Here is a 15,225-nt window from a genome sequence, read left to right on the forward strand (position 1 = left end):
TGGGATTTTAAAAAGGCAGGCAGACAGTTGTTTTGCGTATAAGCTCTTTATACACAGTGTTAATGTTCCCCATGAGAAAGGCGTCCAGCACCCAAGGTGGGTCATTGGTCGATAGCGTCAAGGGCCTGGGACCTACTAGACCTGCCCCTTTTGAAGGCCAGGTCTGCAGACCACCTTAGGGTGAAGTAGGGGCGGGGGTTGAGAATGTTACGGATTGCCAAAGGGCTGGTGGGACTTCAAATACAAGGGCTCTTATCCTACATCAAGGAATGAAGGAAGGCGGGAATGCCCGGTCACAGCGGGTGCGAAAGGATCGGCTTAATCACGGTGGGTTGTGCCAGCGTTGGGGGTGGGGCTTCGGGCCCCGAGACGGTTGAAGGGCAGGGAGCGCGGCCCTTCCCGCCGCGTCCCGACCGCCTGAGTTAGGCTGTGATTAAGAAAGGGAAGGCCACCTTTGGACACCTTCTGGTCTTGGCGAGGCCACGTGACCGAAATCCGGAGAGGAGAGGGGCGTGTCCTGCTCCGCCCCGCGCGCATGCGTGCGCCTGCGGCGCTGAAATTCAAATTTGAACGACCGCCGGAGGCCGACTTTGACACTGCAGGCTGAAGGGAAGAAGCGGACCGAAGGTTGGGAGGATTCCCCCGCCCCGGGCTTCTCGTTTCTTCAAGCAACACAGTGAGCCGGGACTCACTTTTCTTTTCTTGAATTTGAACCGCCGTTTCCGTCGTCTCGCAATCGACACGCGAAGCCCGGAACTATGGACCCGTTTACTGAGGTGAGGAAGCTTGCGGGCGCAGCCAGACATGATGCCCCGGCCCCCAGCCAGACTTCCCACCTTCAGTCGGCCTCGGGCCCACCCGACAGCCGACGCGTGTGCGCGCTTGCGCAGAGTGCGTGCGGGGCCGGGCCGGGGACGCGGGGGTCGGACGGGGGAAGCCGGGGGAGCCGGGGGAGCCGGGGGAGCCGGGGAAGCCGGGGAAGCCGGGGAAGCCGGGGAGGGGCTATGGGTTCCTCCTGCGCTGCGGTTGCTCTTCGTCCGGTTCTCCTATGCTCGTCCTGCCGATGAAGCTCTGGGAGGAAAACTTTGAGACTGTCCTAAAAGTCGATAGTGAAAAACCTCCTGTCAGCCCGGTTATTATAATGTCCCTGTGGCGTGGAGCCGTGTCCGTTCGGAGGGTGAGGTTGGGCCTGACAGAACAGGTCCTGCTGAAGTAAAGCGGTTGTAACTTGTAGGGTGGAGTCGGGTGCCGGAGTGACTCAGTGCAGCTTGCGTAGCCACCGCCTGAAATGGAATGGAATGTGATTTGCGGGGTTCGTGAGGCGCGCAGAGAAGCTATGCATTTGACAACGCTTTTAACGAAATGACAGCAAAATGTGAAAATAAACCGGGGCCTGATACCACTGCATCTGTTCCCAAATGGTCAATAGTTCCTTCAGATTCCATTGCTCAGCCAACTAGCGAACAAGTTTCATACCCGGGACTGACACTTGAACTGAAATGAAACAATGCTCGCCGAATGTACAAATCAAAATTAATAGCTCACTATTTTAAAAAACCGGAGAAAATAACTTTTTTTGGACAGTGTTTATGGAGCAAAACATTACAGCAAGTAATACTTAATCTTTTGATATTTGGAAAGTGACAGTGGATTAATTATGTCATTATTGTGTCAATTATTTCTCTAGCTTTGGTTTCTGTTTGAGAATGTACATTGACATACTTAGGAATTTTGTGTTGCCAACTGGCTTTTCTTCCAGGACAGTTCCTCTTTCTTTAGGTTGTTGTGCAAGTTTCAAACTGTTAACTTTTTGAGTTGTTGCAAAGTGGGCCAAAAATGTGTCTACACTAGATTCGAAAATTTAAGTGCTATGGAGAGTAGCAATATTTTAATTTTTTTATTAAAATATCCTTGATAAACAATCTTATGAAGGTTTCACATGAACAATATTGTGGTTACTACATTCACCCATATTATCAAGTCCTCCCTCACCCCATTGCAGTCACTGTCCATTAGCATAGTAAGATATTATAGAGTCTCTACTTGTCTGTGCTATACTGCCTTCCCCTGCTTCCCCTACTCCCCCTACATTATGTGTGCTGATCATAATACTCCTTAATCCTCTTCTCCCTCCCTCCCTACCATCCCTTCCCACCCCCTTTCGCTTTGGTAACTGCTAGTCCCTTCTTGGAGTCTGTGAGTCTGCTGCTGTTTTGTTCCTTCAGTTTTGCTTTGTTTTTATACTCCACAAATGAGTGAAATCATTTGGTATTTGTCATTCTCTGGCTGGTGTATTTCACTGAGCATAGTACCCTCTAGCTCCATCCATGTTGTTGCAAATGGTAGGATTGGTTTTCTTCTTATGGCTGAGTAATATTCCATTGTGTATATGAACCACATCTTTATCCATTCATCTCTTGATGGACACTTAGATTGCTTCCATTTCTTGGTTATTGTAAATAGTGCTGCAATAAACATAAGGGTGCATATGTCATTTTGAATCTGTGATCTTGTTTTCTTCGGGTAAATTCCTAGGAGTGGAATTCCTGGATCAAATGGTATTTCTATTGTAATACTTTAATTTTTGAAGATGTAATTACAATTCCATTAAGTCTAAGATAATAAAAGTATGAACAATTAGAGTTTACTTGTATTCAAACACTACAGTATTTATTTTTGTTCCAAATTCTTAATCATCTTGGGGAAAACACATCAGTGTGTTAATCTTAAAGATACTAACAAAAAAATCCAGAACACATTTTTGTATTAGTTTTAAAGAGTAGGGCTGTATCTTGCTGCACTAACGGACAGTGACTGCATTGGGATATGGGGGGACCTGATAATATGGGTAAATGTAGTAACCACATTGTTTTTTCATGTGAAACCTTCATAAGAGTGTATATCAATCATATCTTAATAAAACATTTTTAAAAAAGTAGGGCTGTTCACTGTACCATATATATTTCAGTTATGTTGAAGTTAAAAAGGATATGTTATTTTACTGACTTAGAATAGGATTCATTAAAACATTAGCCCTATATGTTCTGAATAATATTTTTAGTCTAAGTAACTGACAGGAACAAAGCATTCTGAAAGTTGGCTGAAAATTGTACTTCATTTTAATTAAAAATGTCATTCTGAAGCTAATACAAATCTTAGTGGAAACTTTTATTTGAAAGAAATCTGTCATTTTGGAGTGTGCTCAGATATATGTATGGTTTATATTATAAAAAGTTAGATCAGTTGCAGTTGGAATAAACTACTTTGACATCTTTTCCTTAATTGGTCAGAGTGAACTATTTGAATTGTTTCCAAGGACTAGGTGCATAATTACAGCATTCATAACATTTTTTGCACAGTGAAATGAACTGATACAATTTCTGCTTTGAAAAGGACTGAAAGTTGGATAAATGACTTTCTCAACCAAAGTTCCTTATCACAACTATACAACACAGAAAATTATTTGATAAACTACTTTCTCATATCTCCCAAAGGTACTTCATAACCATGTCATCCTACACGCATTGAAGAGTTGTTAATTCATTACATTAATATTGGGGTATTAGGGCTAATTCTCTTGGTAACTGGTTGAAAAAGGCTACCACCATTCTCAATTCTCTTGTCCAACAAGGCTGCCTTGCGTTAATTCTCCCTGCTGTCGGTGGTGCTGTCCCACACTCTCTTTCGCGGACTCTTCTGCCGGACAACTCACAGTTTGACTTCCCTTCTTCAGAGGGGGAGATAGCCTTTCACATTGCTCATCTCACTTGCAGTTACCTGTTGAACATATTTCCTGCCAGAATGTGAACTTCATGAAGGTCTGACTGTTCTTTCTTATTCAGAGAAATGTTTCCCTTACATCAAGCACATCTAATAATATTCTGCTGAATTAATACAGAAGAGAGCCATTTAGTGCAAATTATTTTACAACAAATAATTAAAATGCAACAGTAACTATTAGAACATTTTAGCAATGTTGTTTTCTTTATTGCAGAAAATACCAAACTTTACATAAAGACTCCACATGTGTCCAGCACACAATAACACAGGGCCATATTGTTTCACAGTATCCCCCTCTCATCCCTCCCATGGAATTATTTGGGAGCAAATTCTAGAGATCATATAATTTTATACATAAACACCTCAGTATTTCTCACTGAAAACTAAGGACTTTATTTTTAAAATCCTAGTGTCATTAAAAATTAATAAATAATTCCTTAATATCAAATAATCTGTTGATGTTCAGATTTCTCTAAGTGTCTTGTGTTTTTAGAGTTTGTTGAATCAGAATCTAGACAGGGTCCACCGGGCAATGTCTTGCTAATGTTCTTTATGGATGAACCAGAAGTAAAGAAGCCATCTTGATTGATGGCTGAACAAGCAGATGTGTATTATTATGATCAGCTGATAGCATTAAAAAAGTTAGGTTGATGATAGGAAGTTACTCCCACTGATAATAAGTTCTTAAAAAGAGCAATTGGATTTAGTAAAAGAGACGTTTATGTCAAAGCAGGTAAGAGCCCAGATTCTGGAACCTAGGTTTGAATCCCTGCCTTGCCACTTCTTAGCTATGTTACCTGTGGCCTGCTATTTAACCTGTGCTGAGTTACTACATCTGTAAAATAGTGGTAGAAACAGAATCTGCCAAATAAGAATTTGAGAATGAAATGAGTTAGTGTGTGCAGACATTGGATGTACTTCATATATTAATCCTACCAAAACATTGGTGGTGGTTGCACTTGTTAGGTGAATTTAAAACCATAAACTTAATATTCATACCATGGGCATTAGCCTTTAAAAGATCTGCTATGGATGATGGTCATCCCAGTCCAAGGCTAGCATAGAGAAACCCAGAGCTAGGTGTGCCAATGGAACTTTTTAGTAAGAACCTTAAAAGAAAAAAAGCTATAGTTTTTTGAAGCATCTTTTCTTGTGATATAAAGAAAATGCTGTTACTATTTTGAAAGGGATTTCTCTTACTTTCCAGAATTAAATGAGAATCTCTGTATCTGGATAGAATGCTGTTAAAGCATATTGAAATAGCTAATTTATCTCATGTTTACTCTGTTTAAGAAGGCAAGGAATAACTCCTTGGAAAATTTCTGTCAGAAATGATACAAGGTATGTGTGGCAGAAATTGCTAAAAGAATATAAGCTTTGACTATCTTAGATTCATCTGGAATATCTTACTTCCTGATTATGTTATTACAGTGGTTTTTTTTTGTTGTTGTTAATGCCTCTTATTTAAAGAAGGAGGTATGATATTTGAAGGAATGTACCTTATAAATCAAAGAACCTTCAATTACTGATACACTATTATAAGAAAGAGTGATATTTATTCATCTGCTGAGTTTATGTTCTTTAGCTGTATCATTTCTTTTAATTAATAGTTTTTGGTGCTTATTAGTTTTATTTCACAGATCAGGAAACTTTTTTTTGCTTATTTAATTTTTTTAATCTTCAAATTTTTGAATCTAATGTAGACAATAGAATACTTGTATATATTTGGCAAAACCACATTCTTTTGTGACCTGTTGCTCATAGTAACTTAAGATACACTGAGTCACAAGTATTCCAACTGACCAGAATGGAATGTGGGCATGCCTATGAGTGAATATAGTTAGGCTAGTTTTGTATCTGGGAAGTGATATATTTTGTCATGGAAGAGATTATCAGATATGTATGAATTTGTGTAACAATTTCACTTTTGAGTATGTTGAAGACTTTTATTTACAGGGTAAAGGTCTTATGTTTTGGAAAGCATTTGGTTCATAAATTACTCAGTGACACAGCATTTAGATCTACTGTAACTTCTTTCAGTGGGAAATCATTCCTAAAAAAAGTAGAGCTGTGTCTACTTCCAAATTTAGTTCAGGCTACTTCTGCTTCTTGTTACTTCCACTGAAATAAGTTCTTAAAAAGAGCAATTGAATTTAGTAAAAGAGACGTTTATGTCAAAGCAGGTAAGAGCCCAGATTCTGAAACCTAGGTTTGAATCGCTACCTTGTTATTACTCACATGGCTGGTTGAGGAATTTTTTAATATTGTTATTTACTTTAATTAAGAAAATAAAAAGGTCAAATGGAGTTAAATTCCTTGAGCTGCTTGATTCATTAGTCTGTTTAATTCTTTATATCTGTGTTTGCAGAGCAGGTTATAAACTCCAGCCAATAATCTGTGTGCCTTCTTGTGTCTATATGAAAGAGAAAGAATTGTTTTACAGGGTGTTTTATGTGCTTTATTACACTGGTTTAAAAAGGAGCATCCAATGATTTGGGTAAGAAAAGAATGGTCTTAATTTTATGGAATGGCTAAGATATCAACTTAAAACCATTGTATTATATATTGATATTTAATTAAATAAAACATAAGATTGTAGGACTAATACATCAGTTATCTCTTGATATTTACCATTACACCAAATTTTAGTAGTTGTATTAGTTTTACTGCTGTAACAAATTACCACAAATTTAGTGGCTTAAAATCACACATACGTATGAGATTCTGTAGGTCAAATTCTGATGGATTTTTCTGGGTTGAGATCAAGGTGTGTAGTGTTGGTAGGATTGTGTTCCATCTGGGTGCTCTAGGGGAGAATCTGGTTACTTGCCTTTTCCAGCTTCTAGAAGCCACCTGTATTTTTTGGCTTCTTCCATCATCAGAGCCACCATTACGTCATCCTGATCTCTGCTTCCATTCTCTCATTGTCATGTCTTCTCTGACCTTTCTACCTCCCTTTTCTCTCATGTGATTACACTGATAACTAGATAAGCCAGGATAATCTCTCCATCTCAAGATTCTTACGTTAATCACATCAGCAAAGTCCCTCTTGCCATGTAAGGTATATAAGGTAACATATTCATGGGTTCAAAGGGTTAGGATCTTAATATCTTTAGAGGACCATTATTCTGCCTATCATGGTGTTTAAAACAACCCCATTATTTCTCATGATTATTGGCTCAGCAGTTTGTGTTGGGTTCAGCTGGGCTGTGTTTCTGCTGGTGTCCCCTGGGGTCGTGCAGGAATATGCAGTGATCTAGCAAATTATTTGGGAGTGGCTGGTCTAAAATGTTCTTACTCACATGGCTGGTGGTTAATGCTGCTGTCAGCTGGGCCATGTGTCTCTAGCAGGCTTAGCCTGGGCTTCTTCACGTGGTGGCAGTGTTCCAGTTGATTGAGAACAGGAACTGTTAAAAGACCTCCTGAGGCCTGGCAGTGGGATTCACACAGTATTGCTTCTGCCACAGTTTATTAGTCAAAGTAAATCATAAAACCAACCCAATCACGGGTGTGGAAGCAAATTCTACCTTTTGATGAAAGCAGAGAAATTTTATGGCAATTTTAAATCTCATACTTTACACTAACTTTACTTCAAATAACTTTATGCATATTATTTTCCCTTTAATGTTCATAATGCATATGTAATACTCTTGACATGGGGTGCTCATGGGGTGAGTCTCCACTTAATTATTCATTCACTTTTGAAATGTATTTATTATCTTACATAGCAATTGGTGATTTTAGGAGATACCTGACGTTTTGTGAACTTTTGACTAAACCTGTTTTTTAACGTTCTGATATACTGTATATGTAGAAACTGCTTGAACGAACCCGTGCCAGACGTGAGAATCTTCAGAGAAAAATCGCTGAGAGGCCTGCAGCAGCAGCAAGGTCTGTGACTCACACTAAGCGAGCCAGGCAGCCACTTTCAGAAGCAAGTAACCAACAACCCCTGTCTGGTAGTGAAGGTAAAAGACTTCGTGGGGAAAAATAAAATTCCCATTTTTTAAAGGAGATAAGCCCCAAATATTTTATTGTGCATATTGGGAGACAAATGTAATGGCCTCTTGGGGAAGACAAGCTTTCTATTCTATTTCAGCCTATCAGGCCAGAGCAGAGTTTGTCATAAATATTTCAAATTAATTTGTTGAACTCTATTTTCTTCAATCCAAAGTTATCCTTAAAACCCTCAAGGGATGACAAGTAAAGAAGCAGGGGAATACTACTATGGCAGTGGTGTGGAGTTTACCCCGACAGTGGAAAGACAGCCAACCATCATCAAGTTCAGACATGTCTCTGGCATGAGAAGGGCAGTGAAAGACAGACCTGCTGCAAATGCTTGAAATTTAAGGAGACTTTTCATCCTCTAGCTACTGAACCAACTCTAAGGCTAGGCTCAAAGAATAGATTGTTAATTTACAAAACATGAAATTAAACAAAAACAAATACACATAAAAACAAACCCAAACTCACCTGGAAACTTGTCTTATTCTCTCCTAAATCCTGGTATTCCCAGCCTGTGTCAGTTAACTGCCTTATTCTTTTCCTAGAGTGTAGAATAGTCTGGAGATAATTTTCCACAGTAAAATTTAAAATGTATATGGAAAAAGAGTGTTCCAGAGAACAAATACTACAGAATTTTTGTACCAATACTACAGAAGAGATGAGAGCATGAGACTGGCTCACAATTATTTTGTAAACTAACCACAGAATGAGAATTTTATGTATTTCTTGGTGTAAGTAAAATCATTTAAAGGAATAGAGAAGCATGATGTTTTATTGATTTGTTGAGTATGTACTGCAAGTTTTTCATGCTGTGAGAATTACAGAATTTTGAACTATTTTTGTTCCTTTTTAATCTAGATAAACCTTGCACAAAACCATCACCATCAAAAAAACGCTGTTCTGACAATGCTGAAGTAGAAGTTTCTAACTTGGAAAATGAAAAATCAGTCGAGTCAAGTTTTGCAAATCGTTGCTCTCCAAGTCCTGTGACTCCTCAGGTGCACCCACAAGCACCAGCTCCTGTCAGTGATCCTGTGGCTGACCAGGCACCACTGCTGGACATGAGGAGAGGGCTGAACTCAAGACTGGAAGCAACTGGAGCCTCCTCAGTCAAAACGAGAATGCAAAAACTAGCAGAGAAGCGGCGCTGTTGGGATAACAATGATATGACAGGTATAAACTATATGGATGGTAGGGTCCTTAAATATGTTTCAGTAAGATTCAACTCGTTATGTTGAAAATTTTACATGCCAGTTAATGCCTGAAAGGTAAATGTTTCTGTTTTATCCACACCCTGAATATCTGTCACTTGCAAATGATTTGTGTACCAATAGTATATTTATCAGTTAGTAGTTGTTCTTATTGAAGTAGAGGATGATGAGTTTCTTAGACTAGTTGACAAAAAAGCCTGGCCTTGTGAGGAATTATCGTACATTTGCAATAAAAAATGGTAGAGAACAAACTCTACTCTTGGTATTATTAGCATTGCTGACCTTCATCTCTATATTCCAGAAATCCTATTTCATGGATTCACTAATTAAACTTCAGTGACTAAGGTATAAGGTATGCAATGCTGTTCAGTAGGGGTGAGAGAAAACTTTAAGAACCATTTATTGAGCACCTGTTATACATATCATGCTACTGTGCTAGAAACCAGTCTTTGCCTGAGAGCAGATCAGTAATCATGCAGCAGTGTTATTTGTTTTTGTGAGAAATTTTGTGTATTGCCTACCTTGTTACAAAAAAAACTTTGAAGTAACTTACAAAAATATCTATATTACAAAACAAGAAAAATAAGGAAATCAGAGTGAAGAGAAGGAAAAACAAAGACATGAAAAGTAAAGTTAGTTTATTAAATACAGACCTTAAGGTCCTCCTCACTTGCTGGAGAGGTTTCTGAACTTGCTAGCAGCCAAAGAGCTAAAACACTACCAGTTACACATTTAACGTTTATAAGATAAAAGCAGAACCATGGTTGGCACTAAGATGAGAGAAATTTCTTCCTTGGGTCCCCAAAGATGACTTTGTGGGAGTCATCTAGTAAAAGTATACGGTTTCTAAAGGTAGGCAGATGGACTGGCTCCAAGCTTAGTAGAAGCAGTTCTAACGCGAGGCAGCACAGTACAGGTGGACAGCTTGGTGGCACCTGGGCCCTACCCAAGGGAATGTTCCTCAAACTGTGATTTTCAGCCTGGCTCCTATGTATTGAGTCATTTGGCCCATTGGGTTGGAATCTCAGGAGTGCAGTAGAGCCCTGCAGTGGGCTTTGTCCTTTTTTTTTTAAAGCTCTGGAAGTGATTCTGATGCATAGTCAGAACTGAGACCAAGTAATCTGAAGAAATGGATGGACTACATATTTTTCAGGCAGTCTTCCATAAACATCAATTTTTCAACTGAAATTTTGATAAGTATTAGGAAAATGTTTAAGATTATCCTGTCTAGCAGTGATGATCATCTTAAGAGCAAACTTACTGTGTAAAGTACTAGACAGTCTAAATATTTTTTTTCCAATATAGTAGAGCATGTAGTTCTCACAGCCATCTTACAACGTACATAGCACGTTTATGCTATAGAAGAGGAAAGTGGGTTCAGAGAGGCTAAGAAATCTGCCCACAGTCAACAGCAAAAATTCAGACCCCAGTAGTTTGACCCTAGTAATCAATTCTTGCCTGCTGTGACCTAATATTTTTGGGTTTGTAACAGGGTGCAGATACTCCATGTTGTTAATTATACCTATTTATTTTAGTAGTGGGTGGGGCTAACCATGCTTTAATAATGCTTGAGATAGTAACCAGTAAAAATTTTGTTTCTGTTTTGTAGGAAATATCTATGGGCATAATCCAAGTGCATAATGATAAAGGCCTGTGGAAGTGAAGGGGAGAGGCTTTATCTGAGAGATTTAGGATGAAGAATATGTAGGGCTTGATGACTGGATGGTGAAGGATTAGGGAGAAGAGAGGAAGAGGCCATGATGAGGAGAGACATATTGGGGCAATTTTCACTGCAGATGTGTTATTTGGGTGCCTGTGGGATAGCCTAGTGGAGGTAGCTGGTAGTTATAAGGAGGCCATGAAGACAGAACTAGTAGAGGATGGTGTCACAGATGGAAATACAAGTTCTGCAAGGTGTACTGGCATCTAGTAACAACAGCAGAAGCAACGTAGAGGGGTGGTGTAGGCAGAAGGTGGGTTGAAACGAGTTGAGTGGTGAGTGAATATTGTTCAGGGCAAGAGGGACAGTAGCTAATAGGGGGTGTATATTGATGGGACAATGTTTGCTTTTAATTTTAAGGGACTTGGGGCATATTTATGCACAGAGGAAAAAACGTGTGTAGAGAGGAAGAAAGGGTTATTTGGAGCAAGATCCCTGAGAAAGTTTTGGAAGATTAGAATTGAGAATTCAGGCAGAAATATAAACCTTTGATTATAGGAGGAATACTTCTTCCATTGACTGAGTTTGAGGAATACAAAATGCAATAAGTTTGACTTCCTTGTATACACTTTATTCGTACTATTTATAGGTCTTCACAAGTTAAGTATTACTATTTGAGATCTCCAAATGAATTAACTGCAGAAAAACATTTAGCTTAACTTTGTGCCATCCAGTATTGTAGCCACCAGCCATATTAGGCTTTACATTTTAAATTAATTAAAATGAAATGAAGTTTCTTAGTTGCCCTAACCACATTTCAGGTGCTCGCTAGCCAGGTGTGTCTAGTGGTTACTATATATTTGATATCTATACTGGATATAGAACATCTCGGTCGTGGCAAAGTTCTGTTGTACAGCACTGCTCAAGTCCCTTTTTTTTTTAAAGCATCTCACTCAGTTGCCTACAAAACATCACTAGGACATCTTACTGATAATTAAAAAAAAATTTTTATCAAATGTACATCACAGTGGTTCAATAGTCCCACTCCTTTCCCCTTTGATAACCACTAATCACTTCTCAGTGCCTATGTGTCTAATGCTGTTTTGTTCCTTCTGTTTTGCTTTGTTTTTATATTCCAAAAATAAGTGAAATCATATGGTATTTGTCTTTCTTCACCTTGGTCAAGTCCATTTTTAAAACAAAAAATAATCTTAAAGTGTACAATGTTGTAAGGCTAGGAACTAATTCTAAAAATATAACTGAAATGTATGATATTGTATAGCATTCATAATCCATCAAAAATTTGAAAAAAGGTATAACAAAGCTTTTTTTACTTGGATTAAATATCTAATTTGGAGAGATATTGTCAAATTTTAGCAGCTTGGTAGAGTCATGCTTATGAGCTTTTTACTAGTTCTTAAATCTGTTAACCTCATTTTATAATTCTGAATTGGAGTGATCTGGTATTGCACATATATGTAATTCTTGAACATGGGTTTAAACTCTTTTTCTAAAAATATTTTCAGATGATATACCTGAAAGCTCACTTAGCTCACCAATGCCATCAGAGGAAAGGGCTGCCTCCCCTCCCAAACCACCTCTTTCAGATGCCTCAGCAACTCCAGTGGGGAGAAGGGGCCGTCTGGCCAACCTTGCTGCAACTATCAGCTCCTGGGAAGATGACGTAAATTACTCATCTGCAAAGCAGAATAGCGCACAAGAGCAGCCTGGTACCACTTGTTTATCCAAATTTTCCTCTGCAAGTGGAGCATCTGCTAGGATCAATAGCAGCAGTGTTAAGCAGGAAACTACATGCTGTTCCCAAAGGGATGGCAATGCCTCTTTGAATAAATCTCCATCCTCAAGTACTGTGGGTGCATCTTTCAGTAATACTGCAATTTCCAGCTCTGTGGTAAGTAAATAAAATATTGCTCTTTGGGAACCTTCTTTTTTCAATATGATTGATAATGTGCATATATTAGGTATGTATTTTATAACATACACATAGTATGTTTACATGTATTTTTAAAGTACTGGTTTCATAGATAGTAAAAATCATAAATTTGGTACTCTATACCAAGCTAAATTAACAGTTGATAACTAAGTTACACTAATTTAATACAATTTCAAAATATATAATGATGAAATGATGGAGCCTCTTAGTCATCAGGGAGAGCCCAGAAAATAACTTCCTCCATTAGAAATGCTTTATGTATGTATATAAATATAAGATATCAGAGGTCCCTGAAAAGATATAAAAAAAGAAGTAAAGTAGTAGCTAAAGTTACCTTCAGAAGACAAATTGCCGAACAGGTTTGTTAAGGGTGGGTATGTTACTTTCACTGTATATTCTTTTGACATGTTTGAAAGTTTCACCTTGCACAGTAATTATCTCAATAGTTTTAAAAACAACCTTAAAAAAATAACAACAAAAAATAATGCTATATTCCTGAGGCTTGTCTTTAGGTGTACAGTCAGGTTTGGGATTTAGATAGACCTGTACTCAGTAGTTAGAAGTGTGGCTTTGGACAAGTTACTTAATCTTGCAAAGCCTTATTTTTCCATCTGTAAAATGGGAAAGAAAGGGTTATTGGGAGGATTATATGAGATAGTGTGTATAAAGCACATAGCATATTGTTTGGCACATAGCACTTAATAATTTACTCTAATTAGCCATCAAGTACATTGATATGATTTTGTTACATTAGCATTGACTTAATTAAAATACAAAAAAAAATGTAATTTTGTCTAATGCAGTTAAAAATTTATAAAAGTACTAGTGAGATAATATGAAATTGTTTTTCAAAATAGGCAGGAACCCTATCCCTTACATGAAATTACCCATTGATGTGTTATGCAGATTAAACTACATGTTGCAATTTAAATAATAGGATTTTCTAGGTTGATTTTTATTAAACCTTTCAAGTTGGTTTGATTTATTGGAGAGCAAGAAAATTTTTTTAATAAGTTTACATAAAGGTTATCAAGCAAGTAGGGTTTGAGTTACTTTGTTGTAGGACTACATTTAGGTCTTACGATTTTTATTTACCTTAAGTGTTATCATGTTTCAGAAAACTACTTCTTCCCCAGTAAAACCTACTACATCCATCCCTGATGCTAAAAACTGTGAGGTACAAAATCCTGAGCTACTTCAAAAAACTCCTGTTAGTCTTCTGAAAACAGAGGTTTTGAAACCAATTGGGAAGTCATCTGTATCCCAGACAGTTCAGCCTAAAGAAGAATTAAATAGAGAAATTTGTCTGCACTCTCAGTCTAAAGACAAATCTACAATACCAGGTAATGTATTTTTTTTACAAAATCTGAAATTACTCTATTTTCAGGGTGTCTGTTTTCAGCATTTTAAATATCCAGTTGTAAATGGTTCAGTGCTGGTTTGCCTGGACAAATGGCAGAATGTTTCAACTGAGACTTCTTCAAATTCAGCTTTAATTTACTGAATGAATATTCATTAGTATAGAGTAGGCCAGTAACTGACAAAGTATTTACCCTGTTATATTTATAACAATATAAACATTTTTTTCTAGAATGACTATTTTAGATACTTTCTTCTCTACTTTTTGATGCAGATAAAGCATATACAACTGGAAATCAGGGAAATTTTAAGGGCATAATGGAGAAACATTCTTGTAACTGAGTGTGCAGAGCAGTGCTTCTCAAACTTCTCTATGAAGGCATCCCCTTATAGCAAAGGAAAGTGAATATGTATACAAAGTACTCTGCTCCCAGTTATTTCATATGTGTGTATATTGTCTGTGAACGTCTACATATGAAAGTTCAAAATTACTATAGTAAACTGATGCTCCAAGAAATCCATATTTATTTTATCTAAGGTAATTTTTATCTTCTGGCATAGTCCCACATGCTGTTGATTGAGAAACATAGGACTAAAATATATGGTTCAAATATATGGTAATATAGTTTATTATATTCTTTTCATTGTAATTGGTTTTGGAAAGACTGTTTCAATTTTAAATTTTAAGTTCTTGAAAGTACAATCTCTCTGGAAACTATAGTTCATCATAAAAAAGAAGTAGAGAGATGAGAGTGGGGAATCCTTTAGTTATGGAGCAAGTAGAAACCAGCAGTCAGTTGCTAGATGAACCAAAATGACAACTGGAAACAATAGCAAAATCCCCACACAAAATAGGCCAGTTACTCCCAATTTTCTAAATATTTAATGGCATAGATAAGGAACATTCTTTCTATTATCCCTGGCTACTGGATATACCCAGAATGCATTACTGGGTCCTCAGAGATATTTAATTTACATGTTTTTTTTGTATTCTTAATGGACTCTGGTTTGAGATATGGAATTAAGTAGTTATAAGTGACATGTGATGTCTTTGAACTATGGTCATGGATTAAATTTTTTCCTTCACCTGTTTTTGCAAATAAAGTTTTATTGGAGCACAGCCATGCCCACTTATTTACATATTCTCTGTGGCTGCTTTCATGCTTCAGTGCAATATTGAATAGTTGCAGCAGCAGCCACATGGCCTGCAAAGTCCAAAATATTTACTATCTGGCCTTTTATGGGAAAATGTTTGC

The 15,225-nt window shown here is 37.7% G+C and overlaps 1 protein-coding gene across 3 annotated transcripts in view; it reads left to right on the forward strand.

Moving 5' to 3' along the window:
* Positions 1-295: 295 nt before the first annotated feature.
* ANLN (anillin, actin binding protein) overlaps positions 296-15,225 on the forward strand; it is a 72,304-nt gene continuing 57,374 nt past the window's right edge. The window contains exons 1-5 of one of the 3 annotated variants that reach the window (XM_057504657.1): positions 296-776; positions 7,595-7,748; positions 8,644-8,958; positions 12,183-12,568; positions 13,728-13,953. In XM_057504657.1, the coding sequence (XP_057360640.1) occupies positions 759-776; positions 7,595-7,748; positions 8,644-8,958; positions 12,183-12,568; positions 13,728-13,953 (1,099 nt within the window). In that variant the 5' untranslated portion in view covers positions 296-758. The remainder of the gene's footprint in view (positions 777-7,594; positions 7,749-8,643; positions 8,959-12,182; positions 12,569-13,727; positions 13,954-15,225) is intronic. The other 2 variants (XM_036897464.2, XM_036897465.2) reach the window with 2 other exon arrangements.

This window comes from Manis pentadactyla, chromosome 7 (genome assembly GCF_030020395.1).
Source record: "Manis pentadactyla isolate mManPen7 chromosome 7, mManPen7.hap1, whole genome shotgun sequence".
NCBI lineage: Eukaryota > Metazoa > Chordata > Mammalia > Pholidota > Manidae > Manis > Manis pentadactyla.